The sequence below is a fragment of the Notechis scutatus genome, chromosome 9, assembly GCF_049901735.1.
Source record: "Notechis scutatus isolate UNSWTSFEM ecotype Mainland chromosome 9, rNotScu1.2, whole genome shotgun sequence".
NCBI lineage: Eukaryota > Metazoa > Chordata > Lepidosauria > Squamata > Elapidae > Notechis > Notechis scutatus.
Genome location: NC_142017.1, coordinates 22,654,787 through 22,672,873, shown reverse-complemented (window position 1 = coordinate 22,672,873; position 18,087 = coordinate 22,654,787). Strand labels below are relative to the sequence as shown.

Sequence of the window (18,087 nt, the reverse complement as noted above, 5' to 3'; positions counted from 1 at the left end):
TGAATATTCCTGGGGACACCCGGACCTCCCAGGCTGATTTGGCCAAGGACAGTTCCTGGCCCCTTGTTCTTGGCTGCCTTTGCCCCCCCTGGACCGGAGAGGCTGCTCCTGTCTGGGATCAAGCAGGGCTGGTCTTGGAAGGGAAATGGCCTCCTTGCCTGCGGGCCCTGCAGGGTGGTCCCAGCAGGCAGAACCCTCCCTTTAGGGCCATTTTGGGGGGAGGGAGCTATATTTTCACTCCGAGCGGGCGTTCAGAAAGCAACGGGCAGCCTGGGTGATTCAGCTACAGAGAGAGCTTGAAATCCTAAGCAGGAAGGCCCAGAGATGCCTCTGCCTTTGGAGCTGGAGTCCCTGAGGAGAATCCAAAGGCAAGCACGGAACCCAACCCAACCCTTGCACAAAGCGCTATCTGTTCATATTCTCTCCCACCCTCCCTCCGTGTGTGTGTATGTGTGTGTGTATGTGTGTGTATATACATGTGTGTGTCTCTGTGTATACACACACACACACACACACGATTGGTCACTGCACACAGAGGTCCGAAGCAAGGATTGAAGCAGAGGAACAACCAGGGGCTTGTAATGAAGTGTTGCACCTGAGGCAGGGGTGGGATTCTACCAGTTCACACCTATTCGCTAGAACCGGTTATTAACATTCTAAGCAATTCGGAGAACCGGTTGTTAGAAGAAATTACTGGGCTAATCCTGTAAGGAAGGCAGGAAGGAAACATTCTGGTATTGCTTACAGAAACTGCCTCTCCGTTAACCCTTATTCCATTCTTGGCAGGACTAGATTTCCTGTCTAAGGAACCTCTCTGGAGTTTTTTCCCCCTCCTTTGCTGGTACTTTGCTTGTGTGGAGTGACCATTCAAAGTTACAATGGCACTGAAAAAAGTGACTTATGACCATTTTTCACACTTACAACTGTTGCAGCACCCCACAGTCATGAGAGGCCAGGCAAGGAGATGCGTGCCTCGATGTGAGTGATGTTGAGTTGGCCACACCCAGCCAATAACATGACCAACTAAGCCACGCCCACTACCTAAGCCACGCCCACAGAACTGGTTGTTAAAAAAATTGAATCCCACCCCTGACCGTGAACCACACAAAATCTAATGAAAATTACCCCAAAATTACATGTTACAGAATGACGGTTTTGCTGGGAAACAATCCATGGCCTTCCACTCGACCAGAGTTTAAGGCTGACTCTCTTGTCATGTGTCTAGCACATGGGTTTTCATGGTCAGCCATTATAATGCCCTTGGCTCGGCCTTCCACCTGGAGCCCAGAGGCAGGTTCTCCGCTGCCGTTTTCCCCTCCAGTGCAAAATCCCAACAATATTTAGGGAGGAGAAAGGGCGACATTCCTGCCGTTTTGGGAGAATAGTTTCTATCCTGTGCTTTGCCAGGGTCGAGGGTTGCTGGGAGGGACATTTTCCTTTTGAGAGCACAGGAATCACTAAGAAAAAGAGATTTCTCAGTTCATCTTATTGTAAAAATGGAGGTAAATGATTCCATAAAAATGAATTTAGTTGGCTTGCTTAGATTTATTTTGAGTGGATGATGAACAAAATTAAAATCAACTAAAAGCAGCTCCAGCCAAGAATATAAAAATTAAAATACGTAGCAGCTGAGGAAGGTGTCAAACACTGCCAGAAGGCAGGCTCCTTCATACAACTGGACTCCCATGTCCAGATGAGGTTCTTGGTGCTTTGCTTGTCTATTGTTAAAATATTTCTTGCTGGGTTCTAGGCAAAATTTGGAAGGGAAATACTCTTGTATACTGTATCCTAGGCAGATTTCCCAATAATAATATTCAAAAATTGAATATTTTTAAACAAATATGCTCTTTTTGCCAAGAGCTCAGAACTCTGTTCATTCTATTTATCTGTTGCAACATCCTTTAGGTTAGGTCAGGCATGAGAAAATGAATTTGCCCAACAATGTATGTATAGGCTAGGTTCTTGTGCAGGCTCCTGTGGACAAGTTCAGTTAAGCACCAGAATGGGGAATAGGATGGGCAAAATGCCAGCACTTTTGAAAGCAGTCAGCATGTCAAGAACAGCACACATTTAATAACACCGTTGTTGCAGGACGAGGCTTCTGGATTTTAATTCTGCTGATCCCTAAAGAGTTCAGGCAGCACATCTGTTTCTCTCCCCCCCAACCTTTTCCCGTTTTTACAGTTTGGTGTGTGTGTGTAAGAATGTGTCCCAAGTGGGAGGGGGCTGGTCCCAAACTGATGCCAAGACCAACATTTGGGTGTTTGCAGAAGGCACATGTATCCTTAATGCAGGTCTAGAGACATAGTGTTGCTGCAGTACCTGAAACGGTGTTTGTTCCATCTAGGTCAAGAGCCTTCAAACATGGGCAAGTTTAAGACTTGTGGACTTCAACTCCCAGAATTCTTGAGCTAACATGACTGGAGGAGGGATTCTGGGAGTTGAAGTCCACAAGTCTTAAAGTTGGCAAGTTTGGGGACCCCTGATCTAGATCAACATGAGCAATATGTCTCTAGCAATACAATTCCAAGGTTGGATTATGCAGAGCAGCCTCTGGTGGATATTTGTGCAATTCAGGGCAAACGAGGAATCGGGCATCAAAAACCTGGTAGACCCCAGAGTTACCTTAGGTCAGGGGTCGCCAACCTTTTGGACCTCAGGGACCACCAAACTCATAATTTTAAATCCCGGGGACCACTAATATGAATTTTGATTGATGGTGGCTTGCTGACGTTGGAGAGAGGGAGGAGAGAGAGAAAGAGATCACACAGAGGCAGGGGTGAGATTCAAATTTCTTAACAACCGGTTCTTGGGCATGGCCTAATTTGTGGGTGTGCTTGATGGTCATGTGACTGGCTAGGCATGCCTTGTATGTAAATAATATAAATATTTATGTTAATATTGAATTTTTCATTAAAAAAAGAGTAACTTTTACCCAAAATCAGGCAAAGTAGGCAGGCAGATTGAGTTGCTCACAGAATCACAGATTCATTCAGAGATCGGTCTATCTGCTATCAGCTACCTGAGTCTGCACTGAATAATAGAAAGTCCGGTCCTAAGGAAGGTTTGGCTCTGCTTAAAAGCAGAGCCAAAAATCTAAAGATTAACTAGAAAGCACCATCAGTCAAATCCAATGATTTCCTGCTTCCTAGCTAATCTAAATCTCTCGGCACAGCTGATGGTCAGAACAGCTGATGGTCGGGGAAAAAAAAGGAAAAATAGCAACTTAGCAGGCAAGTTTGCCAGGTAAGGAGTGAGTGGGTGGGGAGGGTTCCTGCGGGCCATGTGGACAGTGCAGCCTTGTGTTCTTGCACAGCCTGGATTAATTGCTTTGCGAGGTGACATTTCTCTGGAGTGACATTTCTCACGAACCACCAGTGGGCCACGGCCCATTGGTTGGCAGCCACTGCCTTAGATGATACACACACTTTAAAACAATTTGAAATACAAAGTCAGTGCCTGAAATGCTACTCTTCTGCAGGAAGCCATCTAACCACCATTGGCGACTCTTCTCAGTCTCTGCCTTGCCCCAGGGCTGTGTATTCCGGGAGTGAGAATGAGCCAGTAGGGCACCAACATTATTGAACATCAGCTGCTGAATCCTCCTGGGTGGTTGGAAGCCCAGATCAACCCAAAGACTTTTGAATGGGAGCAGCGCTGCGGGTGGACAGTCGAGATGACACCACCAGCTTTCCTACAATGGACACATCCAGGGGTGGGCCAATTTCTGCCAGAATTCTAACAAGACACCTCGGAGAAATCAGTCAGGCTGTGTGGGGGCACCGAGATAAAAGCCTCAAGTGCAGAGGGAGGGGAGATCACTGGCAAGGTCACTTTCAGGTTGTTGGTTAAAACTGTCACAGGGAACTTCGAGAGCAGTTGGTGTTGGCACAGCCGGGAGCAGAAAGGGCTGTTTCTTTGGATAAAACCTTGTTTAGGGCAGGGGTCGCCAACCTTGTGAACCTCAGGGACCACCAATTTTAAATCCCCTTGACCACTAATATGAATTTTGACTGGCAGGTGGCTTGCTGACGTTGGTGGGAAAGTCGGTCCCCTATTCCAGAGCTGCCGGAGTCACAGGACTGGCCCTTTGGTCAGCCCGGAGCAGCTGCTCCAGTCCATGGCAGGCCGGTGCACCCAGGCGGAGAAGCAGCTGCTCCGGGATGACCAAAGGGCCAGTGCTGTGACTCCTGCAGCTCTGGAATAGGGGACCAACTTTCCCACCAACGTCAGCAAGCCACCCCGGGGCAGATTTCCCTCCCCTGCCATTGGTCTTACCTTCCAGTTCCAGCTCGCGTGGCTCTACTCAAGGTAAGGTTTGCGCTTGGCCGAAGAGTGGGGGTGAGTGGGTGGGCGGGCCATGTGGGCAGTGCAGCCTTGTGTTCCCGCACAACCTGGATTAATTGCTTTGGGAGGGGGGGACATTTCTCTGCGGACCATTTTTCTCATGGACTACCAGTGCTTGCCCTGGGATGAGGATACCTGACCATCTGGCAAGGACGTGGATACATGGCGTCCCCTCCCCCGAGATGGGGTTCTCTCCTTCAGTTGGCACAAGCCACGCCAAACAGGAGGGGGAATCCTTTTGGTCAGCCAAGGCTTTGGTGGCATTGCCCCAGTCTTGAAATGTAGGGCCTTTCCTTTTGGGCTGGGGGAAAGAGTCTGGCTCCCCCTCCCTTCATGCCGTCCCTTCTCACATCTTTTAGGACTATGGGGAGGGGAACGGAGGGAGAGTCCTCCCTTCTTCCCACAGGGCAAGAAAAGTAACAAGGAGAGTGGTGGGTGGGGGAAACGGTCTTGGTGCGAAGGAATGTCTGCCTGACCTTGGGACAGGAAGGAAGGAAGGAAGGAAGAAACTCAAAATAATCCCACCTTGAGTTTTCTGATTATAAGGTGGGGCTGGGAGAAACTTGAGCAGGCTTTCCCGCCGTGTTTCTTGATCTTGCCCACTTCCAAAAGTTGACCCTTCTGGCATCATGGTGGGATTCAACTGGTTCGTTAACTTTCTGAGCATTTTGGTAAACTGGTTGTTGGAAGAAATCATTTGGGCAGAGAACCAGCTGTTAAATGATGTGAATCCCCCCACTGCAGAAGCCCTGGTGTGCTTCCGTCAGCCAGGGTCTCTTTCCATTGGCTCCAGGGGCTGGAAAGCAGCACCTTCCAAAGCAAAACTCACCTGTCCCAGATTGACTCAAGGTTCACCCCTTCTGAGCACAGGTAGTTCTTGACTAACGGCCCAATTGGGAGCAGAATTTCTGTTGCCAAGCAAGGTGACTAAGTTGCACCCAACTCAACCTTTTTTCGCTAGCATGGCTAAATGACTCATTGCAGTTGTTAAGTGGATCATGTGGTTATTAAGTGAATCCAGCTTCCGCCATTGACTTGGCTGGTCCAAAGCCAGCTGGGAAGGTCACAGATACCGATCACGTAACCATCGTCATCAATACAAGCTAGTTGCCAAGTGCCTGGATTTCGATCACATGACCAAGGAGATGCGGTGATAGTTATAAGTGACCAGCCATGAGCAGCTATTTTAAGTGCTGCCGTTACCTTGGAACGGTCACTAAACTAATGCTTGTAAGTCAAGGACCACCTGAAAACTGTGGAGGGCCTTGCATGGATGCAGCCACTGGATTCACCATTTTCACCGGGTCTGCATCTGCTGGGCAAGTTCCCATTCCTGGGTCACTCTGGAGAGCCGTCTTTGGGCCTTGGATGGACGGGCACACACACACACACACACACACACAAAACCTTTAGCACGGGAGTCTCCAACCTTGGCCACTTTAAGACTGGTGGACTTCAACTCCCAGAGTTCCTCAGCCAGCCTTTTTTTCAACTTCTCAATCACCTTTGCTGGCTGAGGAACTCTGGGAGTTGAAGTCCACAAGTCTTAAAGTGGCCAAGATTGGAGACCCCTGCTTTAGCACACAAAGCTGGCTTGGCTTTGTGGCAGAAATGCCTCCATGAGCTACCCCACCCCCTCAATTTTCCACATGGTTGAAAGAAAGATGCCGGCCTTTATAGGTTGGTCAAATCCTAGTTTGTTTCTGGAGGCGCTTTGATGCTGGGGCTGCTTCTTCACGTCACACCGGGGGGGGGGGCCTGGAGAAATGACCCGGAGGCCTTTCCTCTTTGTCTGCATCCTTGAAACTTTAAAGCACAAAGCCGAAAACATGATTTGCTGCCTGGGAGATGCCTTCCTCGGCCACTTCTTGTTGTGGTTACTGGCAGCAGGTGCGGACAGCTGAGGACTCAGATGAGGGCCCAGGACCATCAGGGAGTGGACTGCTGCCTTCAAAGATTGTGGGGGCTGGCAGCAGCGATGAGGAGGTTCCCAAGGAGCCTGTGCCAAGGGCATGCGCACGCAGGGCTGCTCGCAGAAAAGAGCAGCTGCAGCAGCACGGGCGACTCGGGAGCGGTTGCAAGGTAATGGCCCCTCCCTCAAGAGGATAAAAGCCAGCTGTAAATCAGATGTTCTTTGCAGGAAGCAAAAACGTTTTGAAACTCCAGCCTCGTGGACATTGCAGTATCTTAAGTTGGTATTTGAAGACTCTTGTGTTGTGAAATATTTCTTAGCTGTGATTCTTGGCAGCCTCGCACAATTTTGGCAAGGCTTGTGTTTATCAAAATCAATTAGTTTGCAACAGCCTTTTAACCGGGGATTCGTAAGAATCAGTAAAAGGTTTCTGTTCCCTTTGGTTCATGTTTGTTTTCTTGGAAAAGGGTTTGGGTCAGAACACGTCTCCTCTTGAGGCAACTAATAGCTTTTTTTATTGTTTGTGGGTGTTCAAACGCTGCACCAGGAGGCATCCTGAGCCTCAGGCCTCTTCAGGGACCGGCTCCTTAGTGCCAGGGCTCAAGGTAGTGAGAGCGGCTGAAAGGAAGAAGGACACATGTTTGCTCAGGTCTGCTAGGGCTCCTTCAGGATCCCTCCCCATGGATCCCTCCTGTCATGCCCATGTTGGAGTCTGACTCTGAGGGGGAGATTGAGCAACTGACAGGGAGTGGGAGTGTGGCTGTGGAAGAAACGGGGGAAGGGCTCAGTCCAACTGAGCATTCAGAGGAAGACCCAGGGCCACCCCCTCTTCATCCTAGGGCACGCAGGGAGGAACGGAGAAGGGAGTAACGTGGCTTACGGGAGAGGAAAAGGCCCTGATCCCTTTCATTAGTTGCAGCTGGGAGAACAGGATATAAGTGGGGCATTTTAAATAGCTCTTTGCTGGAAGCAAAGTGTGCTTTAACTTGGTCGAGGCTTATCTGGGTTTTGGTGTCTTCCCAACTGTGGTTGCTGGGTTATCTTGTGAAAGTCTGCAATTTATCATCCTGGCCTGCCGTGTTAATGACTCCAGTGTTGGCAGCCTGCAAAGTTGGTTTTTTTTTATTTCTAATTATTTTTACTTTTGGTTTGGACTGCATTTACTCTCTTCATAGTCTGTTATTTTAGAAGAGTTTGATATCAAGTCGAGGATAATTGGACATTGGGGCCCAAGTTGGAGGCATTAAAAGGAATTTATTCTACTTTTGTGACTGTGTTATTTTTGTGTCACACCCCGAGTCATCACACACCCTCATTGGCTGCTCTGGGATCACTGCAGAAGAGATTTGCCCCAGAGAGAAATGACCGGGAAGCAGCAGCTTCTCCGTGTCTGACATTCTCCCGGGCAGGCAGCCTGCTGGGGATGGCAGAGTCATTGGAACGGCCCTGGAGGGTGAGATTTCTCCACAGCAGCCCAGACTGCAAGCCTGACATTTCAGAAGTTGTGGCTGCTCCATCCCTAGAGGTTTTTAAGAAGAGACTAGACAGTCCCTTGTCTGGAATGGGATGGGGTCTCCTTCTTGAGCAGGGGGCTGGACTAGAAGACCTCCAAGGTCCCTTCCAGCTCTGAATATTCTATTCAGTCCTGCTTGGTTCAGGTCACCCAAGGCCGGCTGGACCTTCTACTCTAGCATCTTCAAAAGAGCCTTTTGCAAAATGGGTACCTCCTCCCACAGACCATGATCCTATTGCGTTTGGCATTGCAAATAGTTTTGCCCGCAGCTAACAGAATTCTTGCAACTGGCCAGCCACCTCCCTCCTCTAAGAGCCCATATTCCACCTGGGGCTGTGGCGAGAGCAGAGTTCTCCACCCCCATTCCCGGCACCACTTTTGGTCCCCAAAGAATCAGGTACCTGAAGGCTGTTCCAAAACTCCTGTAGGTGTTCCTGTAGGCAAAGAGCAGAACATCGCAGTGAGTTGCTGGAAAGTCGTGGGAGGAGCGATTAGCCCCAGGCAAGGGGCAGTGCAGAGTACTTACACGGTGTTGTAAGGAAGAGGCTTTGGTCCGTATCGATCCAGGCTGGGATTCTGATTGAGGCAATACTAGCATGGAAAAAAAGGAAGGTGCCTTATGTTAAAACCCAGGACGTCCATGCTTCTCGCCTTCCGCCTTCCTGTGAAGCCCCCACCTTTTCTTGCTGTCAGGCAGGGTACCCGGCCCCCCCTACACTTGCTCTCCACCTGCCGCAGAGGGAGGGGGGCAGGGGAGGGCTCTCCCGCGTGCAGGAGTCTTGCAAGGCAGCTCAGCAGGCAGGTTTGGCCATCAGCCTTCAGGTCAGGACTTCGGATGCTCCCTTGTCAAATAAGAGGGGGCCTTTTCGGCGGTGAGACCCCTGGGTTTCTCCGAGATTCTGGACACACTGAAGCATCTGAACTTTGCCACAGACTCCGAAGGGATTAAAGTTTAATTATTAAGCCATCATTGCTGTGGTTTCGGTTTCACTTAGGACATGGTGCAAACTGTGCTGAGAACCCAGAATCCAATTGTTCTTGAGCAGGTGTGTTTGTACTTTTTTCATTTTAAAAAACCCTTTTGTTTTTCTCCAAAATCTGCAGAATTACCAGAACTGTTTTTCTGCCCCCAAATTTTAGTAGGTATATTTTAATAGCTGCATTAAGTTATGTTTAGTGAGTCGGTGTTTTGAGCAGGGACTTCTCATTTACAGAGTTTTTTTTTAAAATGTGTGAAGCATTGTACTTTTCTGCCACAAATTAATAGTATAGTCTCAGTCTCTTCTGATAGAGAGTAACTTGAAAAATATAAACTTAATTAAAAAATTAAAATGTCCCATCAAAACATCAGGATCTAAATGTGGGAGTCATATCCATATGGCGGTCTTGGCAATTCTAACAGAGCCCTTTCCTGGCCAACAGAACAAAGCGAGACGAGAGGAAACAATTGCATTGCTATCACCACCGTTCTTAAGGAGTTGAGGATCCAATCGTTGGGTTGAAAACCAAAACTCCTTTTTCCAGAGTTCCCCCAAACCACTTTGTGATAACGCCTTAATTGCAATCAAGTTGGATTCTCCGGGCAGAGGTGCCCTTTGCCCTTTAAAAATGTCTTTTGAGGCCCCCCCCCCATAATATTGCCCCCCTAGGAGAACCTCTTGCTTACCCTCCAGGTTTGAGTGACGTCTGGTTTCAAGTATCTGACGGCATAACAGCTGAAGCCAAGAACTGAGAAAGACAAGAAGAGGACAGGAGAGGAGAGGAAAAAGGAAGGAAAGGAAAAAGATCAACACAGGAGAATATTTGTAGCTCAGGGCTGAAATGAGGCTCCCTGGTACGCTCGGAGCTTGGTTGTTTCCTTGCAGACGTTTCATTAGGCGAACTAGGTAACATCCTCAGTGCTAGTGGTGGGCAGCGTTGGCACTCCTGGCTCAGGCAAGTAGCCAGAAAGGTCCCCTTGATGGGGAACCTGGGCTGAGCCCAGCTACGCTCTCCTCTGGCTCAGAAGGGCAGGGGCCTCTCTCTGCCAGGCGCCCATCCTTCAAGAGTTCGGCCTGGCTCTGGCAGCAGGGTTGGGGCTGCCGGCGAGGCTGTCTGGAGTCCCCTTTGTGCCCACCAACGCCGGTCCTGCTGAGAAGAGCTGGGGGGGGTGGGAATTCAGCAGGTTCTTCCCAGTTCTGGAGAACCGGTAGCGGACATTTTGCATAGTTTGGAGAACTGGCCAATCCCACCTCTGACTGGCCCCGCCAACCCCATCTCTTCTCTGCCTCCCATTGAGTCCCAGCTGATTGGCTGGCTCTTCTTTGGTTGCCCTGCATAGGAGAACGGAGCTGGAAAGCAGGTTAGTGGGGGGGGGAGGGAAAGGGGATTTTGCAGTATATCCTTCCCCTGCCACGCCCACCAGGCCACGCCCACCGACCGCTCGTAAAAGTGTTTGAATCCCACCAGCGGGCAGGAGGGAAGCCGAGCTGGGCATCCAGGGGGCGCTTCCATCTGCCCCCAAAGGAGGCGCCCCCCCCGTTCCCCCCCCCCTTGAGTCCCCCGAGGGGACCTTCCGCCAGGTCCTCGCCGCTCCTGCTCGGGCAACAGCGGCGGACTTGGCGCCCTGGAGCCCCCGCGGACTGGCCGCAGCACCGCCGAGCGCGCCCCCGGGCGCTCGGCAGGTCCCCGGAGCGAAGGGCTTCCCGCCGCCCGCCTACCTTTGCCCTGGAGGTTGAGCAGCGGCATCTCGCCGGCGTCGGAGACGAAGCGGGACCAGTCCTGCATGGCGCGCGTGTAGCTGGGCCACTCCTCCTGGCTGGTGCTGGGCGGCAGCGGCGCCAGCTTCCCCGCGCGGGACCGGCCGGCCAGCGAGCGGCGCACCAGCTCCGACATGCCCTGCAAGGAAGCGGGGCGGCTGCAGCGGCGCTCGCGGGGGGCTTCCCCGGCAGGCTCCTCGGGAGACCCGAAGCGACCCCGAGCGGCCTTGCCCCGGGACCTCTCCCGCCAGCTGGCGTCGGATCCCCCGCTGAACGGCCGGCCGGCCGGGACCTGCTTCTCCCCCGCCCCGCGCAGCTCCGCGGAGGCCCCGACCCGTGACTCACCTTGGAGGGGAGGGGGCTGCTGGGCACTCCGCCCACGGTGAAGGTCGCCCTTCGGAAATCCTCTGCGGAAGAGACGGGCAGAGAAGTTGGGCGGCGGCGGGGGGGGCTGGCTCCCTACAGCAGGGCTGCCCAACCTTGGCAAGTTTAAACCTGGCGGACTTCAACTCCCAGAATTCCCCAGGCAGCTTTGCTTTCTGGGAGTTGAAGAAAGCAGCCAAGGTTGGAGACCCCTGCCCTCCAGATCCCCGGCTGTGTCCCAGAAGGGGCCCTTTTAGGCCTGGAAGATTTAGAGAAACCCTCCCCCCAAAAAAAAAACCACAGAGGAGGGGGCACAAACTAAACTTTTAAGATTTGCCCCTCCCCCTTTTAAGAAGGTCCCTCAAAACATTTGGGACAGGGGTCTCCAAGCATGGCCCCTTTAAGCCTGGAGGACTTCAACTCCCAGCAAAGCTGGCTGGGGAATTCTGGGAGTTGAAGTCCGCCAGGCTTAAAGCGGGCCAAGGTTGGAGACCCCTGATTTGGGAGACCCGGTCTAGTTGGGGTGCTGGGGCAAAAGCCCAACTTCTGCCTGGGGTCTTGGAATGCAGGCCGCCATTGCTAGCGTTGGGACGGCATTGCAAGGAAGGCTGCAATGCATCCCTGCCCTGGTTCTGCTCCCAGATACCTTTGGAGCAGGTGGTGCTGGTCCTGCAGTGCTGGTCAGTGAGCCTGTTGACCACGGTGTCCATGTCCATGCGCCTCAGCGTTGGCAGGCACGGGTGGTAGAGCTGCTCCTTCACTCCAGCTAACAGGCTCTTCTTGGGCTCCAGCGGAATGAGGACTGCGGGGGCTGCATAGACGGGGCTGGCATCTGGCGGCCAGGGGATCAAGTCCAGAGCTTGGGCCATTGCTGCAAATCCGCCCAGCCCAAAAGAGAGGAGAGGAGAGGAGAGAGAGTTACATTTCCGACATCCGTCAGGCCATTCCTTCTCCACTGGACTGCCACATCACTTAGGAAGATCCTGTTCTGACCCAAACCTTGGTCCAAGGAAACAGACACGAAACAGAGGTAACAGCAAAACCTTTTAATGATTCTTGACGAATTCCGTTCCTTCCCGGTTAAAAGGCCGTTTCAAACTAATTGTCTCTGATAAGAATGAACCTTGCCAAGGTTGTGCAAGGCTGCCAAGAACTCCAGATAAAGTTACTAAAAATATTTCAAACTCAAAGACTCCAAACACCAACCAAGATATTCCAAACATCCACAAGGCTTGAGTGCAAAAATGTCTTTGCTTCCTGCAAAGAACTCCGATTTCTCAGGTTGGCTTTTATCTCTTAAGGGAGGGGCCATTACCTTGCAGCCTTACTCCCGAGTCGCCCATGCTGCTGCAGCTGCTCTTTCCTTCGAGAAGCCCTGCGCGCACACACACTGGGCACAGGATCCTCGGGGAACTCTTCCTCACTGCTGCCAGCCTCCACCATCTCCGAAGGCAGCGCTCCACTCCCTGATGGTCCTGGCCCCATCCCTGCACCACACGCAGGCCCCTCGTCTGAGTCCTCGCTCTCCGAGACCTCAGCCATCCACACCTGCTGCCGGCGAACCACAACAGATCCAATGTTAAATGTCCAAGAAAAAAATATCCTTGTTGAAGCAGCCCCATTCTGTGGAATAGGGGTGTCAAAACTCGATTTCATTGAGGGCTGCATCAGGGTTGTATTTGGCCTTGGGGGGACCAGGGCCACAGTGGACATGGCCAGCTCGATATCACTTGCAGTGGCACCTGTGGTGCCCTGGGTGCCCTGCTGGCGAAAATGAGCCCCCAAGCTCTGTTTTCGGTTGCAACGGCCTCCTGCAACTTTCTCCCAGTGAAAACGGAGTTCGGGAGGGTCGGCAACCCCGGCCAGTCCTTCCCCATTTCCAGGGCGGCCCTGCAGGCCAGATCTAAGCATCCCGTGAGCTGGATCCAGCCCGCAGGCCTGCAGTTTGACCACCTCTGCTCTGGTTCCGGCCCAGTGGCCCACTCCCCTTCCTCAGCTTCCCTGACAGAGCTGGGAATGTTTTTCCTCCAGGGAGGGGCAGGGTGCCAGTCCTCACTACCAGGCTTGCACCCCCTGCAACTTTAGAGATTGGCAGGCTGTGGAAGACTGTTTCCTGCTGTGATCCTGCTGAGCTCAGGCCTTTCCCTCCTTACCTCAGTGCAATAACGCTGGGAGGAAGAAGAGGAGGAGTGTGCTGCTGCACTGGGGAAAAGGTTACAAGGAGTAGTAATTTTTTATTTGCACCCTGGGGAAGTTTTCTGCACATTTATCAAGTGATAATCAAGGTTGCCTGTACCATTTAGCTGGTCCAGGACCTGGGAATAGTTGGTGTGGGTTGGGAATATGCAGTAGACACTACTCTGCTTTTAGTTAATGCATCCCGTCCTAATTAGTTTAAGCTGCTGTCAATTCTAATATCCATCAATTGATCTTGAAGTTGCATGGGAGGATCCACGTTCTCCCAACGTCTCAGAAGAGGACCTTCTGCCTGTGAAGGGAGGCGGATAGCTGAGGACGCAGTGCCTTCCACTCCTGCAGCACGTGACACGGCCAGGACCATTGCGTGACTCGGGAGACAGGGCACCCACTGAGCCAACTTCCAGGCTCCAACCACCAAGACATGCTGGAACTGCCATGGCTGTTGGCTTTGTTAGCTGAGAACTGCTCTCATGTCTGGAGGGCATCAGGTGAAAAAGCTACTAGTGGTCAAGGCTCCTTCAAAGATCATGCGAAGCCATGATTTAAGGTAGCCACGTAAACCAAAACAAGAGCCTCCGCTTCTCTTTCCCCTCCCTTCTGCTGTGCACCAGAGATCATAAATAAGCCATAAACTAGAACAGAAAATAGAATTAAAATGACTGTGGCAAAAGAAAGCAAAGGCAGTAGCAATAGTGATAGGTGCCTTGACTGCAATCCCAAAACAACTGGAGTCGGCATTGACAAATTCGCCACCAATCAATTGCAAAAGGCAGCTTTACTCGGAATGGCTTACATCCTGTGGCAATATCTGTAACCTCCACATCTGCCTATCCCAGGTCCTTGACAAATACAATAAGCTAAGGGCTGAGTCTATGATAGATAATAGATAATAATGCTGTAATGTTAAGAGAATTGCTTTCAATATATTGTTACTATTATTAGACATTTAGAATGGTCCCTTCTCTTCCCTGGTCTTCTTTTTGCCATTGGCAGGGAAGCTGCTTACCCAAATCTTTTGACAGTCACTGCACAGCGTAAAGGAGGGCAGGAAGGACCAGGCAGGCCGGACAGTTAGGAAGATGCAGAGAGGGGTGCTAGGGAGGGCGATGCCAAGCAAGATCCTCTCCAGGTGTGGGCTCAACTTGTGGGAAAGAAGGAGAGTCCTGAGGTGTCCCTCAAGCTCTCACATGCTGGGAGCCAGGTCTACCTTCTGGGCTCTGCCCCCTCACTCTCCATGGCAACCTCAGGGAGACAGGAATTGTTGGTCAAGAGGGCCAGGTCGCTAGGCAACCCTGACCAGGTCACCTCAGGCCCCTGAGCCCCCCCTCCCCAGTGCTCACAGGAGGCGCTGAGCTGAGCCCCCTCACCCCTGCAGCATTCAAATGTCACTGTTGAGGTAATTCTCCGTTAGGAGAATGAGCGCATACAGGGAGATGTATTTGAGAGAAGTGTTTGAATAATACACACACAGCACACAGATACACTGTACAGTAAATGTAGGTTTTTACTTCCAGAAAGGTTTAAGCAAAGTTCAATATAAGCAGTCCAAAAGTCATTCACAGGTAAGTTCAGTCAGTTTTCAATCCAGGGATAATCCAGTAACAAAGTCCAGTGTCAAAAACAGTTCAGTATCAGACTTACATCAAATCCATGAATATCAGTCAATTAGAAGGAATGGCAATATTCTCCAACAGAAGGAAACAGAGATACACTCACACTCTCTTCTGAGACTAAGGCTAAACAACCCGGGTTTCTGGCTCCATCTTATGGCCGTTTGAGAAACCACACCTAATTACAGTTTTGCATTTTCTTAGAGATAACAGTTTTAAAATGTTTATCCTGGTTTATATATTTCTAACCCAAATACCTGTTAGGTGACTTATATTCCTAACAGTCACGTTCAGATGTTTTCCAAAGTTTCCAAATTAAAAGCAACTATAAGGGGAAAAAAGAAATTGAAGATATGGAAATAAGGAACATGAAGAAGTGAGCAAAACAGTTGGGATGCGGGCCACAACCACACTATCAAAATCCTCTTTTAAGGCTGTGGCCAAAATTTGACTCCCCCCCCCACCCCAATAGAAAGAAGAAGGCAAATAAATTAGAGCTGAGGGATCCTTGTTTTCTTGCAGACATTTCATTACCCAAACTAGGTTAACCTCATCAGCCACTAGCAATAATGATGTTACCTAGTTTGAGTAATGAAACATCTGCAAGAAAACAGCAAAGCTCAGAGAGCACCAAGGGCCACTTATTCCAACCCCGAGCTACAAATATTCTCCTTTTATTGGTGAATTAGAGCTGCTTATTTGAAAATCCTCTTGTCACTTTTGAGTATCTCTCTGCACAAGCTGCCCTTAAAGCCTCATATGTTGATTAATTCCAGACTCTGAATGGTGATGAAAGAAGTTTTTCCCAAAAGCAGCAACTCCAGAGAGAGAGAAGGTGGGTTTCAAACTCGTCTACCTTCTCATAACTCTGACCAGTTCATTCCTTTAATGAAGTATGACCACCATTCTTCCTTTTGAAGTTCAGGAAACCTACTTTCTTTTTAGCCAAAGGCATTTCTTTTTTAAAAAAATACATAAAAACTAGCCTTTTCAGCAATTACACAATAGGTAGCATCTTCTGAAAGGCCTGGCATATACGTGCAAAATATAAACTCAACTGGGAAGGTGTAACATAACTCATAAATTTGTCACTTGTGGAATGTTATCTAGAGTCAATATTTTCTGTTGTTTAATTCTCAGGTTTAATTAATATATCGTATTATTTGATTTGTTGCTTTTTAATGCATCACATATATCAAATGTATATTTTGTTTCTGTACCCTGTACAAAAGTTGTATATGTTATATATTATACCCTATATATGATTTATTCCCATACTCCATAAATATTCCTAACTTTGCCTTCATTTCTTGGTGGTTTGTATTTCCAGGTGAGCAAAAAAAAACATCTTTGCAAAAGTGAATGTGGTATTTCTCTGAAATTCTGGGAATACCGTTGGCTCCTTCAGTTCCGTGCCGTGGATATTCCAATGTTATCTAGGCAATTAAACGGATGCCATGTACTTTTCAGAAAGATAAGCTGATTGGCTCAGCAATATCAACCAGTTCCAGAGATCCATCACAAACATGGACCTTCAGAGGAGCAGTTTCATACCTTATTTGGAATAGATTACATTAGGTTAGCAGAGTTGGAAGGGACCTTGTAGGTCGTCTAGTAGTCCAACGCCCCCCTGCCCAAAGAGGAGACCCTACACCATTTCTGACAAATGGCAGTCCAGTCTCTTCTTGAAAGCTTCCAGTGATGAAGCTCCCACAACTTCCAAAGGCAACTTCTGTTCCATGGGTTGATTGTTCTTACTGTCAGAAAATTTCTCCTTATTTCCAGGTTGAATCTCTCCTGGATCAGTTTCCATCCATTATTCCTTCTCTGGCCTTTGGGCACTTTGGAAAACAGGTTGACCCCTTTCTCCTTTCTGTGGCAGCCCCTCAAATATTGGAAGACCGCTATCATGGCTCCCCTGACTAGCCAAGCCCAGTTCCTGCAACCGTTCGTTGTATGTTTTAGCCTCCAGTCCCCTAATCCTCTTGGTTGCTCTTCTCTGTACTTTTTCTAGAGTAGTGGTTCCCAAAGTGGGCGGTACCACCCCCTGGGGGGTGGGGGGATGCCTTAGGGGGGCGCTAAGAGGCAAGGGGGCTGGCAGGGGGGCGCTTGAGGTGCCGGCTCTGCAGGTTCACCCATTGACTAGCGCCGCTCCGGAGGCGGCGCCTCCAATGCAGAAGCGGTGGCACGTTCGACAGGCCGCCCCCCTGCCGCCTGTTAGTGCCCCTCTGCTGGCCCCCACCAAGGGGGCGGTGGACTTAAAAAGTTTGGGAACCACTGTTTTAGAGTCTCAACCTCTTTTTTTATAGTGTGTGACCAAAACTGACCAAAAATAAATAAATATTTATATGTTTATAATTTAATAATCACATTTGTAAGTTACCACAGGGACAATCGTGAGCCTAAATAGCTGGGCCAACCCTCCCAATTAGATAAATTGCTAAGAAGTAAATAAAACTGACTTTGCATTCTACAAATGTATCCATGCATTTGGTGTGTAGCTATGCATCCATCTCTCCCTGCTGGTGTTCCGAAAGACCATGAAAAACCTGGGTGTTCTCCTAGGTCTTGGACTCCCCTGGCTGCCATGTTCTCTCTTTGGACTGATGTCATCTTGTCATTGTTTTGCCGTTCTCTTGGTTCTAATTGATTGCACGCACGGGTGGGATTCAAATTTCTTAACAACCGGCTCTATGAGCGTGGCTTAATTTGTGAGTTTGGCTTGGTGGTCCTGTGACTGGCTGGGCGTGGCCAACTCAACATCACTTACATTGCGGGGTGCTTCTCCTCGCCTGGCCTCTCGTGACTGTGGGGATGCTGCAACCATTGTAAGTGTGAAAAATGGTCATAAGCCACTTTTTTCATGCCATTATAACTTTGAATGGTCACTAAATGAACTGTTGTAAGTCAAGGATTACCTGTACAAAAATACAAAAAGCTTCTTTGCTTGCAAAAAGCTGCCCTAAATACCAGTCATTAAATTAAAAATACCTGCAAGGCAGAGTTACAAATCAGGCAGGGTGCCAGAGCACCTTGAGGAATGAAAATAGTTGAAATGCAGTGATAACTATCAAGCAGCCATTTCTTGCTCATAAAGTGAAACCCTTTAGCAGAGAGGTCATTTAAGCTCTCCGGAAAGAGCACACCCAGGAGAAGCAATCCTTAGATCCATTTGCACGACACCAGCTGGTCTCACTCACCTCACAAGATATCTCAAAGAAATCCAGATTTAAGGAAATAGCACATGCGCATCCTTGTTTTTATGTTGTGCCTTATCCTGAGTTGGAAAGCACCGCTAAGCCAGCTGCAATTTGCTGAGTGTGCAGAAGGCTCGTCTCCTAGCAACCGAGGCAACAGCCGAAATCCTTGGATTATCTGGGAGTAGTTCGGTAGACTTCCCCTACG

General features: G+C 49.8%; 1 protein-coding gene across 2 annotated transcripts; it reads right to left on the bottom strand.

Annotated features, from left to right (window-relative positions):
- Positions 1–6,000: 6,000 nt before the first annotated feature.
- On the bottom strand, positions 6,001–17,967 carry SPMIP8 (sperm microtubule inner protein 8). Of its 2 annotated transcripts, XM_087971857.1 has the most exons (8): positions 17,883–17,967; positions 11,520–11,744; positions 10,856–10,917; positions 10,472–10,649; positions 9,439–9,500; positions 8,299–8,363; positions 8,174–8,206; positions 6,001–6,877 (listed from the first exon to the last, which is right to left on the bottom strand). In XM_087971857.1, exons 2-8 carry the CDS (start codon positions 11,740–11,742, stop codon positions 6,847–6,849), a joined length of 654 nt encoding a protein of 217 aa, XP_087827983.1. In that variant the 5' UTR covers positions 11,743–11,744; positions 17,883–17,967; the 3' UTR covers positions 6,001–6,846. The 2 variants fall into 2 exon arrangements, with proteins under 2 accessions (XP_087827983.1, XP_026546040.1); XM_026690255.2 differs by lacking the exon at positions 17,883–17,967 and having other exon boundaries at positions 11,520–11,770.
- Positions 17,968–18,087: the final 120 nt, after the last annotated feature.

Coding starts and splice junctions, on each gene's coding strand:
- SPMIP8 (XM_087971857.1), bottom strand. CDS start 11,742: ATGGCCCAAGCTCTGGACTTGATCCCCTGGCCGCCAGATGCCAGCCCC. Junction 10,918..11,519: donor CAGCACCACCTGCTCCAAAG/GTATCTGGGAGC, acceptor TCTCTTCCGCAG/AGGATTTCCGAAGGGCGACC. Junction 9,501..10,471: donor GCTCAACCTCCAGGGCAAAG/GTAGGCGGGCGG, acceptor TGTCTTTCTCAG/TTCTTGGCTTCAGCTGTTAT.